Source organism: Aulonocara stuartgranti, assembly GCF_965226115.1.
Source record: "Aulonocara stuartgranti genome assembly, chromosome: 14".
NCBI classification, from domain to species: domain Eukaryota; kingdom Metazoa; phylum Chordata; class Actinopteri; order Cichliformes; family Cichlidae; genus Aulonocara; species Aulonocara stuartgranti.
The window spans coordinates 33874250-33894579 of record NC_138950.1 but is presented as its reverse complement, the minus strand read 5'-3'; the positions used below and the strand labels follow the sequence as shown (position 1 = coordinate 33894579).

The 20330-nt window shown below is 40.5% G+C and overlaps 1 protein-coding gene across 10 annotated transcripts in view; it reads right to left on the bottom strand.

The window, feature by feature from the left end:
- LOC309687345 (eukaryotic translation initiation factor 4 gamma 1-like) overlaps positions 1-20330 on the bottom strand; it is a 37801-nt gene that overhangs the window by 14357 nt on the left and 3114 nt on the right. For 4 of the 10 annotated variants that reach the window (XM_082502236.1, XM_082502242.1, XM_082502239.1 and 1 more), the window contains exons 2-9: positions 16103-16154; positions 15811-15932; positions 15052-15135; positions 12884-12916; positions 12331-12351; positions 11648-11842; positions 10097-10199; positions 3080-3219 (exon numbers count right to left, since the gene is read on the bottom strand). In XM_082502236.1, the coding sequence (XP_082358362.1) occupies positions 3080-3219; positions 10097-10199; positions 11648-11842; positions 12331-12351; positions 12884-12916; positions 15052-15135; positions 15811-15885 (651 nt within the window). In that variant the 5' untranslated portion in view covers positions 15886-15932; positions 16103-16154. Of the gene's footprint in view, positions 1-586; positions 902-3079; positions 3220-5061; positions 5207-10096; positions 10200-11647; positions 11843-12330; positions 12352-12883; positions 12917-15051; positions 15136-15810; positions 15933-16102; positions 16155-16830; positions 17014-20330 lie in introns of those variants that run through there. The other 6 variants (XM_082502240.1, XM_082502237.1, XM_082502238.1 and 3 more) reach the window with 5 other exon arrangements.

Below are 20330 nucleotides of genomic sequence, written 5' to 3'. Positions count from 1 at the left end.
CTTTAGTTGAAACTAACTTCAAATGAAGAATAAAGGCAGGGGGAAAAAAACCTGCTTCCCATGGTGTAGTGCCTACATTCGTCTTTTTTCACAGTCCTCCCTTTAGCTCTTATTCACTAGCTTGCCTCATTGAATGAAAGCTACATTTCTTCACTGAGGCACACAAAATCCAAACTCTAACCACCATGCAAATTCCTCTGCTGCCCAACTGAATGTGCTTCAGCCTCTGAGTCACCAGAAAAGCTGTCTGACTGAGCGTGAATTAAATTAAGCCAACTTGAAGCTAAACAGCGAAACAAAATTCCACTGCTGCTTTAAGCCGTTGTTGTTGAAAAAGCCTGCTCACATGAAGGCAAAACACAATCAGATGTGACAACAGAATGCATTCCTGTGTACACACTGCACTCTTCTTATATGTTACAAACACGTGTTTTCTCAGTCACACAAAGTAACAATGAATTCAGGAGTCCAAATGCTGCTAACTTCAGTGACACAGGCCATTCCTAGAAAAGGATTAAACCGTTTGTAACACTTTTGCACTCTGACCTACTTTTGATAGTATTAGCTCAACCATGCTGACCTTTACCTGATTCAGCCTGCTTGCAACTCCTCTCCCAGAGTGCTACAAACCCCAGTGGGCCTCTATCATCCGAGGGCTGGAGTAGCTTAGGGCTGGACTTTAAACCCCCACCAAAAAAAAAAAAAAAACCAGGACAGTGGGTGGATAACAAGTAGCTCCTTCTCAACTTAGCTCCCACAATAGAAATCCAGCACGAGACAGAAGAGCTATACGGAAGACAGAGCAGGGCTGGGCCTGACTCTCAGTACGCTGGCTCACGACTTGACCGTTTCTCATATGCTAAACAGAAGAGGGAAAAAAAGGATAAAGCAACTGGCCTTGTAACGCTTTGGAATGTGCAAACCCCCGCCCACAGAAACTAACAAACAGTTAAAGGGGCCAGAGTGTGAAGGAGGGGCAATGGCAGGGAGAATGGGAGGGTTTCCAGGAACAAAAAGTTGTCAAATGAACAAGGGTTACCATAAGAAACTCCCCGTTTCCTCAATCCCTCTCTCTCGCTGTTCAGTCATCCTGCACACTCTGTTCAAGTTGGACTTTTTTCTGACTTTTGAGAGCAGAAAAGAAAATGTAGAATTGGAGCAGGAAGGGGGGGTGGGGTGCCACAGCAGCAGAGGAAGGCTGACTGTTTAGCCCTTCCGGCTCAAACGGGGGAGGAGACTGGTGGCCACGTGGAGCTGAGCTATGTGCTGACATGTCCTCCACCCCCCACCCCGCTGAACACTCTTTGACGTGGGGTGATAGTGAGAGCACACAAACAGGGGAGTAGAGAAAAAAAAAAGGCATTTAGTTCTTGCAAGTCAGCTGGTATCCGATTTTTGGATGGAGACACCACTAGCAACAAACACTTTAAAAAGCTACAAACCCAGACACATACACACACACCACTACCTCTGTGTGAAGCTGCCTTTATCCATTCACAGTAGAACCTAATTTCTGTCAATGTGCCCTGTACAAGACACCAAATCTCTTGGTGCTCCTTTAAAGCACATCACTCCCGAAACTCAAGGAATGCAAGTCTTGTAGTGTGCACATGCGCACACACACAAACCCCACCTCTTTATATTAACAGCCAAAGCACAATGTAATGTAATTACAAGCAGATATTTTGTGTGATATCACCAATGACATTTATCATCTTGCAACCAGAGCTTCACATTTTGTGTGTCTCATAGATCACGTACAGTGGATCACTCACTTTTCAGACTGAGAAAAGCAGCAGGTTACACTGTTCAGTCATATGTAAGCATTACTGCAGATGTCTCAGATGTAAAAGGATGGTGACACTAGAGGGGCTTGAGTTCACAGAGACCTACCACATACCAGGCGAGGGCCATATTAGAGCACAGGGGGAACACTAGACATTCTGTTAAATCAGGGAATACATTGTACAGCAGCTCAGCTATGCAAAATAAGAAGTTGAAGACAAGTTTATTAATATCTTTTTCAATCAGTAAATTGAATTCAGTGTCCCAATTCAAGCCTTAATCATAAGAAACAACAAGGATGTTTCTGTATCCCATTGCATTGTGTTGAAACTGGATTACAATGACACACATACTTGCTCATAATGCTACAATATGTCTCCAGTGACCATAAATTATCCATCTATAAATCGTGCAAAAGCTGCAATAATACACTTTAGCTGACCAATACTTCTAATATAATAATATAATATCATGAAATCAAAAGGGCAACAACATTTTTTACTCATCTCAAATCCAGTTGCAAGACACCACCTTCATTATCAAGGACCTTCATTGGTAATGATGAATATGAAGCTTTCAATAACTTTAGCACATGGTTAAGTTCCCATGTCTTTAAAGCAGGGATTATACATGGGTCTGTTCGGGTCCCAGTGATTTAAATGATATCATCGCATGTGTGAGGGTCTGAGTAGACGTCTAAGTACCTGCTTGTTTTTTTGACTGCGCAGACACTCGTCCGTGTCCGTAACTGAGCATAATATCTACAGTTAATATCTATTTTTATATGTGATACCCAAAAAAATTTGTTGGATGTCATATGCAAAACCTAAATCATTATACTGCACAGCTATAAAGTTGTGGCTGTTTTTTTTTAAAGTAATATGTAGTTTTTAGTATGATGATAACATAAATCAGACGGTCATGAATGTCTATACTGTGAACATGTTACCAGCTGCAACAAGATCGTCAGGGTGTGACCACCTCCCTCTTCAGCATTTCAGAAATCATTCATAATTTTCTTGTTAGGATTGTTTGAGTGCTGTGTTCACTTTTTTATATAGTGTCTCCTCTTTGATAACTTCCAAGGATTGTTTTTTGCTAATAACATATGGTTATTTAAGATTATGTTAAGTCTGTCTAGAGAGACGTGGTGATTTTGCATAAAAGCAAATGTAATTGAGGATACACACAAGTCATAAGCAGGTAAAACACATATCCTGTATCACATGCATCTCAAAGCAGCACAGAGAGTTTGAAGTGTGGCACATTTTTGAATTAGGAATGCTGACTGTACCTGTTTGCGTTCCCGTTTGGTAGGGATGTGCTGGGCAGGCTGAGGGGGTGGCTGTGGTTGTTGAGGTGCAGGATTCATAATCACAGGTCCTGCCTGGACCGAGGGGGTGAACTGTGGCTGTGCAGGGTAGTAGGCCCCTGCTGTGAATCACAGACAGAAGAATGTAAACCAAGTCATATTGACTTAACATAAACACATCAACTTAAAACACATACCACTTAAATAAATACCTTGCTTCTGGTTACCAGATACTTTTTTGTATATTTTAAGAGAGTTTTAATTTTTGCTTTCATTTCAGATTCATTTCAATTAGTGTCAAGAGTGAGTTTGCTCACTTCAGTTTAACTATGAATGTTTAAACATGAATGTTTTAAAGCTTCCTCAGGCTGATTGTGTTGACCAATTTAACTGAACTTGTAGCCCTTTTCCCCTAGTACCTCCTTGCTCGCCTTGCCTTGACTTTTTTGGGGATTTCTGAAACACCAATTAGGTGGTAGTACCTGGTACCAGGTACTTTTTTTAGTACCTACTCGGCCGGGGTTCTAAGTGATCTGACGTGATCTAAAAAATGTGATGTCAGACTGCATGCCACTGATTAGCTAGTTAGTGGTGTCACACGATGTGTGATGAGAACGTCTCCTTCACAAAAATCAAAACCATCATTTTTCAAACCCAGCAATGATGGAAACGGCTACACAAAAAAAACACTGTGGTCTGAGAGTCTGTCAAAAAAAGACATACACCAAGCAGCAGGAACACCATCGCCTCGGTGTCTCCATTGGTGTGGTATCCGTGTAGCATACAAATGATGTCACAAGCTACACTGGTATAGCAACGCCATGCACATTAGGTGGTAGTCGATCGTAATGGAAAATGACCAAAATTACACCTATTTTTTGCAAGGATGCCATAACAACAATTACAGTTTTCAACTAATTTTCAACAAATCCATTTTCCCCAATAGCAGAAAAATGATTTTGTATAAAACGAATTAAGGAAAATTAAAAATTCTAACAACTCAAAAACATGATAAATGACTTATTCATGTAATGTAATATTAGGGTGAAATATTATATTTCAGCACTTAAAAAAGGGCAGATGTCTTAAACTCTTGCAGCTCCTTATTTTATGACTTTATTATCGTCAAGTATCAGGTGATTTTAATTACTTATTTTCCTGGGAATAAATAATTCAATTAAGTTCTTTCAGTAGAAATTTGCTGGAATAGAAACAACTGCCTAAAATCAGCATTTCACCAAATGCAACAGTTAAGCAAACATGGTACCAAGAAGAACGCCAAGTAGATTTTCAGACCATGACACAGCAGTCTGCTGTGTCAGCTCTGCATTGGTGATCTCATAAGGAATTAAATACTTATCACATTCACAAACTTGCCAAGAAAGCTGCTGCCAATGTGACACCCTCCTAAAGAGCAAGCAAACGCTTTTCGCATACCTGGTCAATAATGTCAACAAGACAAAACCACTCAGTGACATTACCTGGCCGTGTAACTGGCCTCAGCTACAGTTCAAAATCAGGTGTAGCCCACTTTTACAAGACTTAGACTAAAAAAAACAAGAAGAAACCCCCCCCCCCAACTCTAAACTGAAGAGGCCTCTTATTCAGGTTGGGAGTAGCTAGCTCCTGCTCTGCTTCTCTCCCCTGCTGCATGCATTACAGTCTAACTCACATTACTGAGTCTGCATTGTTGCCCAGAAGCAGCACAGCCTAAATATAGTCAAAAACCCACACCGGCTGGGGGAAGACTGCGTGCGACATGGAAAGGGAGGGAAGAAAGTGAGCGAGAGAAGGACAGAGAGAGGGAGAAGGTTCATAAAAGCAGAAAGCCAGAAGGCGGAATGAGACTTGGACAGTATCCCAATACTGTAAATAAGAAACCTGAGATATGACTCAAAGCACAAAAGTTTGCCATAAGAGGGGGATGGGGGGCTGCAAAGAGACACCGTCTAGACAACACCTACCCTCAGAGTCCTCCTGCTCTCGAGAACCAAGGTTGCCCATGTTGAACTGCTGCAGAATGTAAAGACTGTACAGAAATACAATTTAGAGGGGGTTTTCTCTTTAAACCCCCTCTCTAACTTTCTTCCCTGTCCTCTCTACAGGTGCCCTCTCAGAATGACTTCTTTTAGTCCTCAGCCCTCCCTCTTCCAGCGTGTCTCCATTTTGCTCCTCCCTCTGACCTTGCTGATTCCTCCCCACCTCCCTCCCTCCTCTTGAGTATAGTGGCAGACAAACTAAACTGTGCCATTCCAAGTGGCTCTGACTTCCCTGAAGACTCCTCTATCTCTCCACCACAGGCATGTTATCTGATCTTTGGTTAACACATAAGAGTCAAACGGATTTGGTGTGTGTGTGTGTGTAGGGCTGTTTCTATGTATGTGTGTTTTAAGAAACACTCCACCACATAGATGGCTGCAAGGAGGCAAAATTATATTCTGGGATTATAACTATGATGAGCATAGAGCTTGAGAGGGCAAAAATTATTTAAAAAAAAAAAAAAGCATTACTTCCACACATGAATCCATTTCTTGGCTCAAGACATCTTCATGAAGCAAGCAGCAGTGAAGTCAAGGTCCTCAGCAACCAGGTTTAAAGAGCCATGTCTTACAGTCACTAGACAGTTATTTTATGTCATGTGCCATCTGATTTCACGACATGCCAAGGGACTGTCAGAATGACTGATGCAACAGACACGCAGGAGATTATTTATTCATAATAAATAATTATGCCTGCTGAATTCATAATAAACATGAAATCAGCAGGCTCAACAGCCACACAGCTCATTCCTATGAGCTGTAGCCCTGCTGTGGTGCAGACTGACACTTAAATGCACTTTTATGTGCCATCTCAGTCAACAGTACAGAATGGGAAGTGTTTCTGTTAGGGTCAAACTATCTGGGTTTGTACAAGACGTGGGAGGGTTCAGTATTCAGACCACACATTTAAGTATTGTAAAGATTCACTCATCACTAAAACTCCACAGAAGTTTACAATCTAGTAAAGCATTGTCAGACTGTTTGGGCAGACGAAAATGATCCTGTTCAAACTCCTATAGAAGAGCTGCTATAGAAGCTGTATATGCCAGCGGTCTCCAACCTTTTTTGCACCACGGACCGGTTTGTGCCCAACAATATTTTCACGGACCGGCCTTTAAGGTGTCGCGGATAAATACAACAAAATAAAACTAGTACCGGTACCGAAAAAAAGAAGATTTATTCATAACACACGTGAAAAGACCCAGGAAAACAGAGTTAACGATAAAAACGATAACAAAATAACGCTGAAAACCGATAAAAACCCTGAAAACCATACATTTCACACCTGAGCCTCAACTCTCGCGGCCTGGTACCAAATGACTCACGGACCGGTCATTTGGTACCGGGGGTTGGGGACCGCTGGTATAGGCCTTTGATGTGTGTGATTAGGGAGGTTCTGAAGAGGTTACAAGTCCACAGGGCAAACACAAAACACAATTATGCTAACATGTTAACATCCCCACCTATAGTATCTTCAGAATTCCTAAATAGCCAAGAGGAAGCCAGAGAACCTGAAGAAAACCCATGTGTAAACCTTGTATATACTCATTCACTGTATATAAAGGTCTGTCTGTCTTTTTTTTTTTTTTGCACAGTTGAGGAGCGTATCAGGTCACATTTCACTGCATGTTATACCTGTATAACCATGCACGCGACAAATAAAGAGTCTTGAAATCTTGGAGAACATGGAAGCCTCACACAGAAAGCCTCTGGTCGGCCAGGAGGTTTTGACTCCGTTTTCTTGTTGTCAGGCAATACAAAAACCTGCTACACCACCCTGTGCTACCACTGACACAGGGAGGTGTAGGAATACAGTTAAACTATAAGAATATGTTTGAACTTGCTGATATCATTCAAGACTACATCGACATGTCAAATCCTGAACGGACACTAGAATACTAGAATTCATTCTCTTGTCTGTAATCTGAAGTTTGAGATTAGTGTATTCTCCTGATTAAATTTTTCTCATGACCAGTAAAGTTACTTTGGATTGCTCCTTTAATCAAAAGGGGGACAAAACCCCAAAGGTATGTGTGCCTACTACCAGAACCGATCAAGGGATTGTTTGCTTGTTAGGCCAATGTGTACAAACTGTCCATAAAACAAATCTAACCATTTAAGGCCACTCATACTAAAAAGATCTTATCCTGAAAATGCATGTTAACAGTAGCAAAACTCACACAGAATAAATAACACTGGCACATTTTCCACACTGACTTCTCTTATAAGCAAAGACATGAATGTAATGGCCTGTTTACGGTCACCGTACTGGTTGTATCACACACCAAATGTGACAAGACCACTGTCCCGCCATAATTTATAGTGATGCCAAGTAGGGATGGGTATTGATAAGATTTTCACGATTCTGATTCCATTTTCGATTCTGTTTAACGATGTCTCTCTCATCATGGTCACCTAAATGCACAGTAATGGCAGGTTTTGTAATAAGGCAGATCGCGCTACCATAATATGCACTATTAGTTGATTATTTACCTGCCATATTAACGGGAGAGGACGTGCAAACGTTACCGCTGCTGCTGGGTTGAGATTCACGAGTCCGGAGCGGAATTAAAAAACACGACATTCATTTAAGGTTATCACGTGTTTTGTGAGCAAATGCTTTTGCATATTCGTAGTGTTTCCTCCCTTAAATGAAATATCTACTTTGCAAGTATTGCAAGTTGCCCTGTTGTCATCTGTTCTCGTAAAGTATGACCAAACTTTTGAGCGTTTGAGCCGCTTAGGCGCCGTGTTTCCTGCCAGGTAAATGACGCTCCGCAACGTGGTGACGTCATTCGGGGCGACTGGAATCGATAAGGGAATCGTTTGCAAAAATGCCAAACAATTCCAAGGAATTGAAACAGTGGGAACAGGTTCTCAACAAGAACCGGGTTTCGATACCCATCCCTAATGCCAAGGGTGCGCCACACTTGCAGAGTGTGTGTTACCAAAAGTTTCTCCAGAAGGTCTCTGCTTTTCATGCCTTTACAACATCTTCTTCTGTGTAATTTGGATAGATCTGAGCCCTTGTTATGATATCAGTGGGAAAAAACAATATGATTATACATTCCAACACAGTGTGCCAGGCTACAAAAGTGAACAGGTCCACGACTGGCCAAAATGACACCAAAGAGCAGCTCGCAATAGCATTTGTAACACCATTTTCAGAGTGTGTTTGTTTGTTTTGTGAGGGTTACAGTGGTGGGTATAAATATGCCTTCAGTCAAACGCACACAGACTGCTGTTCAGAAAGGAACTGCAAAATATCTGAAAATATAAATTTATATATGCCAAACATGTGAATTTCCCATAAATTAATGCACAAGTCCACCAGACCTTCAGCCCTATACAGTTTAACTGTCCCATGCACAACCCAACATACACATACTCCACATTCAAGAGCAAATAGTGGAATCCTTCCTATGAGCAGTCTCATAGGAAGGATTGTGTTTTTACAGGTCTGCATTGAGGCCTCTGCATTCAGTTCAACAAAGACAACACATAGTTCAAATGCCTGGTAGGAGGAGGTCAGCAAGTTTGTTTCAGGGCATCACTAGGTTTTATGGTCCAATGACACACAGTTACCACTAGATGGAGGCACAGCACGGATGATCAGCAATAAATGTGTCCGTTGCAGCTATACTCAGTTGATGTGGAACAAAAGGACTATGAGTAAATGTAAAATGAAGACACTTTTGTGTGTATTAAATATAATCATTGAAGGCTTTTATACTGTGATATACATAAATTTTACCTCTATTGCTAAGTGCAGATTTCTAAGGATGCTGTTGTGGGCCCATTTGTACATAACCACTTTGACACGAATAGTCAGCAACTTTAAACTTTTTGGGGAATGCAGCCACACCCATCAATAGGAACACAGTGCGAGTTGTAACTGCTATTCATTAAGGTCATATGGTCCATGCTGGCTGAGAGAAGGTCATCTTTCCTGATTATTCTCTCTCCCACGGTCTGTAAAATTGTCACTGCTTTTTATAACACCTTATACTCCACTCCTGTTCATTCTCATTTCATGTTAGCCAGAAGTGTCTCACACAAAGAGATGCATAAATAATGAGTGGGTGGCAGGGGACAAGATGAATGTAATTATTAGAAATCTCAGAAGCGTGTAGTTTATTAAGGGAAGACGGTTATTTTCTTGTAAACACTTACATGAAGACAAACACTGAAAGAGTAACAAGTCAGGATTCCTCAAAAAACAAAAACAAAAAACAAAACAAAGAAGACTTCAGCTAAAGGCTGATCACTGTGCAAGATGTGAGCAACTACTGAGGATTTAATGACATGTTACACAGCTCACTGGCTTCCTGTAAAATGTTGCATTAATTTTTAAGATTCTGCTTCTTACTTTCAAGTCTCTTGATAATCTTGCACTCCCATCTCTCTCCAACTTCTTCACATTGCCACTCCTTCCCATACTGAGATGCTCCTCCTATGCTGCTCTTACTATAACAGCTGTTTGTTTCAGCCAAGTAGCCCCGCGTCTTTCGAAGTCTTGCCCACGGCACAGTCACTACTCTGACAGTCTTACCATCTTTAAAGTCAGTCTTTAAACACATCTTTTGAAGCTTCTCTATTCCGTTTGATTTTAGTTTAAGACGTATTGACTTTTTACTATATGGTGTTTTCCTACCGTTATTTTATCTATACTTAAGATATACTTTTGTTTAATTGCTTCTAAGGGCTCCTTGAGTATGTTGAAAGGCACGTATAAATGAAATTTATTATTTTGGGTGGTGTTTTTTTCACTTAACATTTTCCTCTCCTCTCACCCTTCCTATTTAAATTTTGTTGCAACTTGTCCTTGCGTTTCATTACAAAGTGTACCATCGATCTTCATAATTGTTTTTCTCTCCAACTGATTTAGTTTGCCAAGTGTAAGAATGGTGCTTGTTACTAGGTGAGTGGCACAGATGAGACTCCAGGTAAAACCTCTTACCGTAAGTACCATATTCTGCAGGGCTTGTGCCTGGGTAATAGCCTGGGGTGCCCGTTGGGACTGGAAACTGCTGAGGTGTGGGAACGTAGGTTGGTGACCGGTACTGAGGGGGCAAACCAGAGAGCGGGTGGAAGATAGAAGAGAAGATAAATGGAGAAAAACAAAACAAAACATCATTAGATACAGATATAGATCATTAAAGTTGTAGAAGCAAAAAAAATGTGAACACTTTGGAATTACAAGGATTTCGTGCCAACCTCTAACATGGGCTAAAACTTGAATATTATAAAAACTATAAAGAATTCTGCCTTCAGTCTTTGGTTTGTTGTTCCCTCAGTGACTACAAGCAGCCTCAAACCATAATTCAATTCAATTCAATTCAATTTTATTTATATAGCGCCAAATCACAACAAAAGTCGCCTCAAGGCGCTTCATAGATACAGAGAAAAACCCAGCAATCATATGACCCCCTATGAGCAAGCACTTTGGCGACAGTGGGAAGGAAAAACTCCCTTTTAACAGGAAGAAACCTCCGGCAGAACCAGGCTCAGGGAGGGGCGGCCATCTGCTGCATAAGGATCCCTCCATGATGCTTTACAGTTGGGAGGGATCTGAATTGCAAAACTAATGTAATGAAAAAAGTAATCTGCTTTTTTGTTACTTCTCCAAATAAGCAATCCATTACCGCTGTAATGTTGCTACATTTTCCTGTTCCTTTTTCTTTCTATTTTTTGCATTTGTGCACTTGCTTTCTATTTTTGTGAAATGGGACACCGTTCGCATTTTGGAAGTATGTGTGTTACTATGTGGCTGGATTAAACTATGTGACACACAGCTTCAAAACTCTGGTGGTATGTTGAGGAGAAAATACTACATACATACTGGCTATGAAATAAGGTGAAATCAATACACTCAGGTGCTTTTCTCAGGACTTTGACATATTGGTACTCAAAAGAGGTTAGTGCATTATACAAGGCTGCCATCTTTGAAATGTAGTACGGCAGGAGACAGTTCGCCTCAGAAGTGTTCTTGTGTCTGAATATAATTGAATAATGACATTTTTTTGTCCTTAAGATGTGCAAACAGACAGAAACCAAACTGTCTTTATTTATAAATGAGAAGCACCTCTACAACCCAAGTAGCTGCAAATGGGTATCTCCAGACACCAGCACATTTTCACACATTTGGATAAGAAGACCAGACCACATTTTCTGAGTAATCAAAGTAGAAATCCTGGTAATTTCTGCAACAAAATTACAAATGCCTCTGCACCATTAACCACTTTGAGCAGTTTGAGTCACTAAGCCTGATTTTGTGGATGCAGGGTTTACAAAATGTATCTAATAAAAAAATTAATGCATTTTTAATAGAGCTAACAAACCTATATTTTCAATTTAATTCAATCTTATTTTTATAGCACCACCAAATCACAACAGTTGCCTCAATGAGCTTTATATTGTAAGATATAGACCCTACAATACAATGAAAACCTCTAGCAGAAACACACACACACACACACACACACACACACACACACGTTGTGCCCCCTACCTGTGACTGTATGATGTAGGCAGGTCCCTGTGGCGAACTGGGAAAGGGCAACTGTTGCTGGGGGATCATCATCATTTGGGAGCCAGGGCCTGCCTGGTAGACATGGGTGGGGGTCACAGACCGAGGAGCACTGCTGGGTGGGACACCTCTTGGCCCACTGCTGGGAGGCAGGTTGGGCCTGTTGGGGTAGTAGGGCTAAGAAGATAGTAGAAAAGCAAAGGTGAAGCAAGTGTGGGTTGTGAAAAAGACAAGAAGAAATATGGTGTGATGGACCACAGAGAAGAAAGAAAAACAAAACAGGACCATTTGCTACCTCTCTGAAACCTCTGACATGAATAAATGCCCTTTGCATTATTTTATCTCTTGGACCCAGGGAAACTAGCTTGTTCAGCCTAATAATAAGCTCACAGTGTGTTTATGAATCTGTGGCTCGACTCCAACTGGAAACATATTGGCCCTGTCTGCCAGCAGAGATAAAGCAGCTAATGCTGGTTCATTCAGAGCCTCCTCATTGACATTCTGCTGATGGCCTGGGAGCTAACTGCTGTAGCTAGAAAAATGACACCAAGCCAACAAAGCACAACACTGCCAAATATTAGGCTCACACATATGCACTCCTCCAGAGGGTGAAAGAAGGGAAAAGTGGAGGGAAAAACTGTGAGGAAAGAGAAAACCTGAGTTACCTGTAGCGATCTGAAGCTTCCCTTCAGCAGCACAAGCACAGATCACACATAGACACACATTCAATAGAAGCAAGAAGAAGGTGGCAAGAGAAAGAGTGAGAAAAAGAAGGCACGAAAATCAGTTGGAGGAAAGCGCCCAGAAACCACCCGATCTTAGCTAAGCAGTGAATTAACAAGCAGCATGCAGATAAAAGGCACAACAGTGAATCCCAGTGAATCAGGCCTAGCTGCATTTCTGAAATGTTGGTGCAACATTTATGCATTTTATTATAAAGCATAACCCAAATGCAATTTAACTTTTGTCACAGTAAATTCAATATTTACTTAAAACATTAACTTCAGTTATCATCAAGTTAATTTTGCATTATTGGGCAATGTTAATTACATAAACGTAAAATAAACATAAAATGTTAAAAATATTATCATGTAGTCTCTGAATCAGGAACCACCAGTTTGTGGTCATTTTATTCCTGAAATCTTGGCCTTCTCACATGCATTAAAATGGGTGAAATTCCCCTCCCACCCTCAAGTTAGTCAGCTGTGCTGTTAGTACCTGTTGATGTATAGGCCGGGGCCCGGGGGCAAACTAGAGGAGGAGAGGCAGACAGGACAGAGATTATAGACAAAAGCTCAAACTCCATGCTTCACTCCCCACTAACAGGTTATTTCAGTTCTGTACGTTTCCAACTGGCGCTCATCATATGAAAATGGCTGTCATAGCATGTGCTTTTCTTAGCTTGCCCTATATATTTTTTTAATTATTTAATTTTTTTTACAAGGCTACATACAAAATATTATAGATCTGATATTAATGTATAAATCAAGCTGCCTTTAAGCTGATTGCATTTACTCAAATCAATCAGGGGCAGTAAGAAACAAAAGAATTTAGATCATGTAGATTAAGCTCCAATACTTCATAAGACATGTAATGAAGACCACAGTGACTGTTTACATTTCACAGAGCTGGAGGAAAGTTTGCAAACAGACATGCAGGCATTCTAAGTAGGGCTGAACGATATATCGCATTTGCGATAATATCGCGACATGATCAAGTGCAATTTTCTAACCGCAAAGGCTGCGATTATACTCTGGACATGTCCAAATTCATGGGCTGCATCCTCCTGAGGCCGCATTTGTAGACCGATTACGTCACAGCGACGCGCCGAAGGCTGTCCAAATTACTACCATATCCCAGAATTCATAGCGCGGCCCAGCCAAACTCCAGTTTCCAACAATGGCGGCCGCTACTAAGTTTTAAAATTACTCATACTAATCTTTCTGGGTCACAAAATAAACTTTTAACATATTTTCAGGCGAGAAAGTAGTTGTGTAAACATCAAATATCTGCTCGGTTTATCAAGATATCCCATATTTGCAAAAGTGCTTCGACGTTTTCAGAGGCGTCTGCTACCCACCAGCTCGACAGCTAGCCGGGAGCTCGAGGGTTACTGATGCGGCCGAGAACGGCACAACTCCCGGCACATCATTTTCAGATCACCGCGGAGTTTCGCTGCTCGGGTTAAACGTAATATATAAGTCACTTAGACAACCTAAAAATGTTATTGTTGGGCTTTTTTCAGTGTTTTGTTTGTTCGTGAGTAAATCGGTTTGGCTGAGATTAAAGTTATTAGATTAGATAAAATAAAACTTTATTAATCCCCCGGTGGGTTCCTCCTTGGTTTTCACACAGCTGACTAAACGTCAAACAGAAAACTTATTAAACAGAAGTATGAGACAGTTGAGAATTTACGCCAGTGTCTGGTTATATTTTAGATAGCAAGAAGCAGACGGCCGAGTTTATTAAACTCCACCGAGACAGCGGTGACGCTAATCAGAACTAGACCGTCCAATTTCACGCCTTTAAATTTTAAAGGCGTGTTTGTGTGTGTGTTTATACAATTGCTATTATGTTTGCACTTTATGTGTAATGTTACTGACTGCAGAGATCAGTAAGATGTGTGTATTTTTTATTTATTAGTTTTATTTATTTAATATTATTTTTTAATTGAATGACTGTCTAGTAGTTCACAGATGTCGAAAAACTGAGTGTGGTAAAGCCACTGATTTTGTTTATGTATATTTCTGCAATCTGCACATTGTACTGACTTTCATTTTAATGTTTACACCAGGGTTCCTTGTCAGCACTTTATGCTCAGATGTTTGTAAGCTAAAAATAAACTATTGTGTATGTTCAAATATACTGTTGTGATTGAAGAAGTTAAATAAAAATGTCAGTCATCAATTCATGCATCACCTCATGTCATCATAACAGAGGTCTGTCTTCCAGGAAAGAACAGTTTAAAATTAATGTAATATAGTATTGGCCATACTATATGATGTATTGCTTGTCTTTGTTTAATAATACAGAAGACAAAGACCTTAAAAAATAATCGCATATCGCATCGCAATCGCAATATTGGGGCAAAAAATCGCAATTAGATTATTTTCCATAATCGTTCAGCCCTAATTCTAAGAACCCTATACGTTTAGGATAGTGCCAGTGAGTAGAAGTTTTGCAAAACTGCACAATAGCATTTTTACCCTGCGTGGTTTGTCTGGACTGATCAGATGCAAGTTAGAAATAAACAAAAATATTTGCATTGCACCACAAAAATGAACTTGTGTGGAAAGCAATGAATCCAATTTGTAAATTGTCATGCTTCTGACTAGATAATATGTTCCCTGATAGAACAGTCGTTTCTGAGGAGTGAGCAGGCCTACCTGTCGGGGTTGTGGTGTTGGGTTCATTTGTGGAGGTTGGGTGGCAAACACTACAGACGGGGGCTGCCCAGGGGGGAATGAGGCCTGCAGAAGACAGGAAGTGAGAACAACAGCAAAAGAGCTTTAAGAGAGCCAAAAAGGTGAGGCCGTAGAGTCCCACAACCGTGTAAAGGCTTTACTGTTTATATTACAGACATCTTTTCCGATTTATGTTTATGGGGTGTAGACAACTGGCAAGTAAGTACTTTATAGCTATTTTTGAGACAAAGTAAAAAACACACAAACACCAAAATAAATAAAATCACAATTAAAAATAACAGTGTTTAGCTGGATAGTTACAAAGATGCCGCAGGCTATTCTGGCCCCTGACAATATGATGGCAAGATAATAATAATAAGCTCATAGTGTGTTTATGAATCTGTGGCTCGACTCCAACTGGAGCCCATTTATAATATTCAAGTTTAAGCCATGTTAGAGGTTAGCATGATCTGAAAAAGACAGTCATAGACATCGTTCCAGTTAATTACTATGGAGGACATCAACTGCTGTGGGACTTTCCACAGTATTGTCAAAAAACACAAGACTTGCGTCTGCTGCAGCTGTCCTCTATCAGAGAACCTCTATTGTTGAGTGATCTACTTTTCATTATCTTCACAAAGCACTTGAACGACTGCCCTGTCTCTTTGAGAATACACAGTGAGAAAGAAAACCACACCCTTGTAGAGCCAATATGCAGAGTTAAGTAGCGTGGCATCTTACCTGTGAAAGGCCGGGGGAAGGGGCAGGGTGGGGAGTGGATGGGGGTCCCGTTATAGGCTGTGGTGCTTTATTCATTTCATGGAGCTCTGCATGGGGAGGCAGATGTGGACCTGTGTACAAGTCTGAAAAAAGAAATGAGCAAAGGGTCAAACTGGTCTTTGGTAATTATATTACCTGCCATTTCAAAGGTCACAATGGTAACACTGTGGATTACATAGTGTATTAAAGTGGATAGCAGTTGCAGTTTACCTGAAGTCTTACATAAAAAAGTGAGAGCCTTCACTAGACTTACATTTATAAATCCTTTAAGGTCCAAGTGTCGTTACGCTGGGTATTTTTTTCCCCTAAAAGTCAAAGAGAAAGAAAAACCTTGTTTACAATGATCAGCTTGAATCACATTTTAAACTTTACAGCCACTACTTTTTAAACAGCTGCATTACAAACAGGCTGGAAAAATATATAAAGTCTACAATATCCAATTCCACACTGAATTATAAAGTATTTATCACCACCAGCACATTTGCAATGAAACATCTCTTGTTTTGGTTTAAGTACAAAGGCTGATATACTCAAAGATAAAGACAAAGAAACATAAAGCTAACAAAGCACTGAAGCCGTTTTTAACTTTAAAAGCTAGCCAGCTAACATTGTCCTCCATGCACTTTCTGTTTAATAGCACACGTTTTCTGAATGTGAAAATAGTTCAATAGCTTTCTGACTTGAAACATGTTACATTTCAATCATAGTGCTATGTAAAACTTGACTGTAAAATTAAAAATAATAATTGAAAAACAATAGCCAATAAATTGAATTTGAGCACTCGTTTACATTAAACCTGAAGTGTTATACCTCATTGTGTTGCAAGATAAATTAACCCCACTGAACAACCGCTAAGTACGCTAATATATCGTTTTAGCTAGCTCCTCTTTAGTATTAGCATTAAATACGCATATAATGATAAGCTTGACAGTTACAACAATTAAAAACACAGGTAAATGCAATGACCCACTACAGTTTTACCTTGAACAGTTCCGCGGACATCCGTGTAGTAAGTACCTTAGACACTGCATATGTTTAAGATAACATGCTAGGAGTGAGAAATAAACTGCCAGACTGTCTGCTATCAACAACAGCAGTCTCTACGTAGTAAGCATGAAGAATTCAACCAATGGCGTGTGCTGTTCCCTGTTAAAATATGCTAATTTCCCACCCCCGCCCCCCAGCGGCAGTCGTCTAACCTGTCGCTATGGACTCCCAACAGCCCTATTGGGCTTCCAGCTGTGAGGTTTGTTTTGTGGACCAAAAAAACAAAACCCAAAACGTATTTGTGAGTTGTCTGAATCCCCAATACTGATAAAGCAGCAGAATATTTGTGAAGGAAAAACAAAGGGGGGGGGGGGGGGGGGGGATTATTGATTGGGTGCATCCTAAATAAGTGGAGAAACTCTTCAAATGAATAAGTTTATATTAATGACAACGAAACACTTTTGCAGATTTGTACAGTGACGCCACTATCACTATCAGCACTGACACCTATCTACTGTATTAGATCAATACTGCTAACCAAAGTTGAACTGTTTTAAAATTCAGGGAGCATGAATCAGCTCACACCTACCAGAACAATTCTGTGTACAACAACAGATTGCCATTGTCTATTGTTCCAACTGCTCAGTCTCTGAAATGTGCTCTCCATTTAGTCTGATCACCACATGATGATACACTCAAACAAAACAGTCACCCTGCTGACTAAATGGTCATCTCCGTATGTCATACATAGTAAGATACATAGTAAGATTTCTCCCTAGCTTATAGTCTTCACTAATAATAAACGCATCTGGTATTCATAGCCCAAACACTACATTATCGCTATCACTGTCGCTGACACACACACACGCTCTTTTTACTGATACACATACAGAAGTACTCACACTCTGAGGCAGCAGAATAAAAAGCCTGAGTCATGATGATTCCGGATGTTTGTTTTTTTTTTCAAAGAGGAAATCATGCTACAGAAATAGTTGTTATCCAAATTCAAATTTTATTTATCACCACTGTTTCTATGACTATAACAATACATAAATGCAAGGGGACAAAAATCTAATCAATTTCAACAAAGAGGATTTCTATACAGGCAGGTGAAATCCCTGACATTGATTGAACTATTCACACCATAGTGGAGCTACAGAGCTTTAAGGAAGGCAGCAATATAAGTGAGGAAAGAATGCAGGAGGGAGATAGGTGGCAGTTCACAGGCTCATCCATAGAAAGACTGTTAGGCTTAGCTGGGCTGGCTTGAACCAAATGCTAAGTAAACAATCTCAGGGCTAAAAGAGAGCCTAAGACTAAAAAGCTACCTACTCCAGTCATTTTGCATCACACTGAAGCCGTTTTCACACATGTGCAGCAGCCCTCAACTTTTCAGCACATCCCCAGACAAAGGTGTGAGTGAGAGGGCAAAATCTCTCCAGTATAAGATCTATTTGATTTCAGACTGTGATGTTGTGAGGAATGTCCAGGTAAAAGTCTGGTAAGATCATAGTGAGCAAGCGGCCCCGTTTCCTGACACACTCTGCCAACATCATGTCTAATACTATCACTGCATGCACCATGTCAGAAAGAGCATCTGCAGATAATGTCGTAAACCACATTATCCAACTCCAAGACTCCAAGGAACATTTTTCACAGCAGTTCAGACATTATCTGTCTATACCAACAAGCACAAAGACACAGATTACACGACTAGGAAAATAGCCATTCTCCAAATCTACAGCTCGCTTCATACCTCTGCGTTTTGCATGAAAAACGAATAACAAGCTTTATCAGATGACCATGAAGAAAATAAATTCCATTATTTGGATGCATTTCTGGTCCTCCATTTCCTTAACAATATAACATTATAGCTTTTACCAGACTATCCTATTTTAAGTAGGCAATAAGATCTCCATGGGGGAAATATGGTCTATATTGCAGTTTGAATCGTGGCTTCAAAACTGTTACAACACATGAAAGTCTCATACACTAGGTATGCAACAGTAGCATGATAAAATTCAGATTTTAACAGCATAGCAGCTGCTACCAGCACATGTAATTCTTTAATTATGTTGAATTACCACCGGCAGTTTAACTTCATATCTTTGTTTTCTTTCAGATAAGGGTTATGTGATAGAGGGAAGGATATGTAGATACTTAGAAGATCCAATCAAGCAGCAAACACAAACTGCACTGTTTATAACAGACTCACTTTCTGTCCACTGACATCAGTCAAGTGAGCTCAGCAGCATGTCTTAAAATTGTATATAATCCAGTAATGAATTGCTGAAATTAGTGTTCACATATTAAAATCTGAAGCACCAAAAATAAACCCGGGAATAGCCTACTGTACAAGCAAAGATCCCAGTGGTCGACCTTTCTTGCAGGAATGTGGGTTTTTTGTTTTTGGGTGGGGGTGGGGGGCAGAGGAAAGTCATCCACACCGCCACTGAACCCCACCCCATCCCCTTATAACACACAGGCCAGTCATTTGAGCTTCTCTGACATGCAGCACTGTGGAAATTTAGCCAGCACGACTGACAGGGAAACATGCTCCTTCAACGGTTACGTAAGCTTCTGCTGTCGGTAACCAAAGTTTGCTGCTAGTGAAGTTGGCTGTCATGTCTCCTATAAAGGGCGTAACCACTGTCTGTGTTTGAACACACATGATTTAGACTCCCTTTACCCAGAGAGACATTACTGTAAATCAACTGTTTACTGAACCTATAAAAAAAACCAACCCCGCCCCCCCCCCACCCCGAAAAAAACCCACATCTGCACTTAGAACTAGACAAACTTTCCTGCCTGGGGGAGACAGCGGTGGAAAAAACAATCAAAGATACAAGAATGCAAGTCACTTTTTCATGCCTGCAAATACTATAAACTAAACCACTCGTCTCTCAGGCTTTTGCACAAAGCCTATTTGCAAATGCACATGACCTTAGTAACTTAACTTTTGTACACATTTTATTGGCCTGACGTTTGTACCTGTCACAGTGAGTGACTGTGTAGTCTGTTGTGATAACGCAGTTCAGAAAGCTCCAGCAGTGGTAGGCTTCGCTGGATCACTTTAATGCTCGACGACTATAGTTTTAATTCAGTATGCAAAGACAACAACATGCTTATTTTGCAAAGTTGTGTTTTTGTTCTGTCATTTATAGACAGGACCAACACACTTAGAAGAAATTAGGTCAATATTCAAGTTCACTGACCTAAGCAGAAAGGTAACAGGAAATAAACTCTGTCAGATTTCCTCCTGTACTGTGCTGCTTCTCCCAGAGATAGTCCACAGATTTAAAATAGCACTTACATAAAGTTGGGGCATTTACAAGAGAAACACTCAAAGCAGAGGCTTATATATTTAGAAAAGCCTCAGGACTGAGTTGAGATAGATGCAGCCACAGCAAACGACCAAACCACAACCATGCTGGTCCCCTGACCGGGAAACCAAAGGACACTGCACACTCATTGCCTAATGCTTTATTACAAGC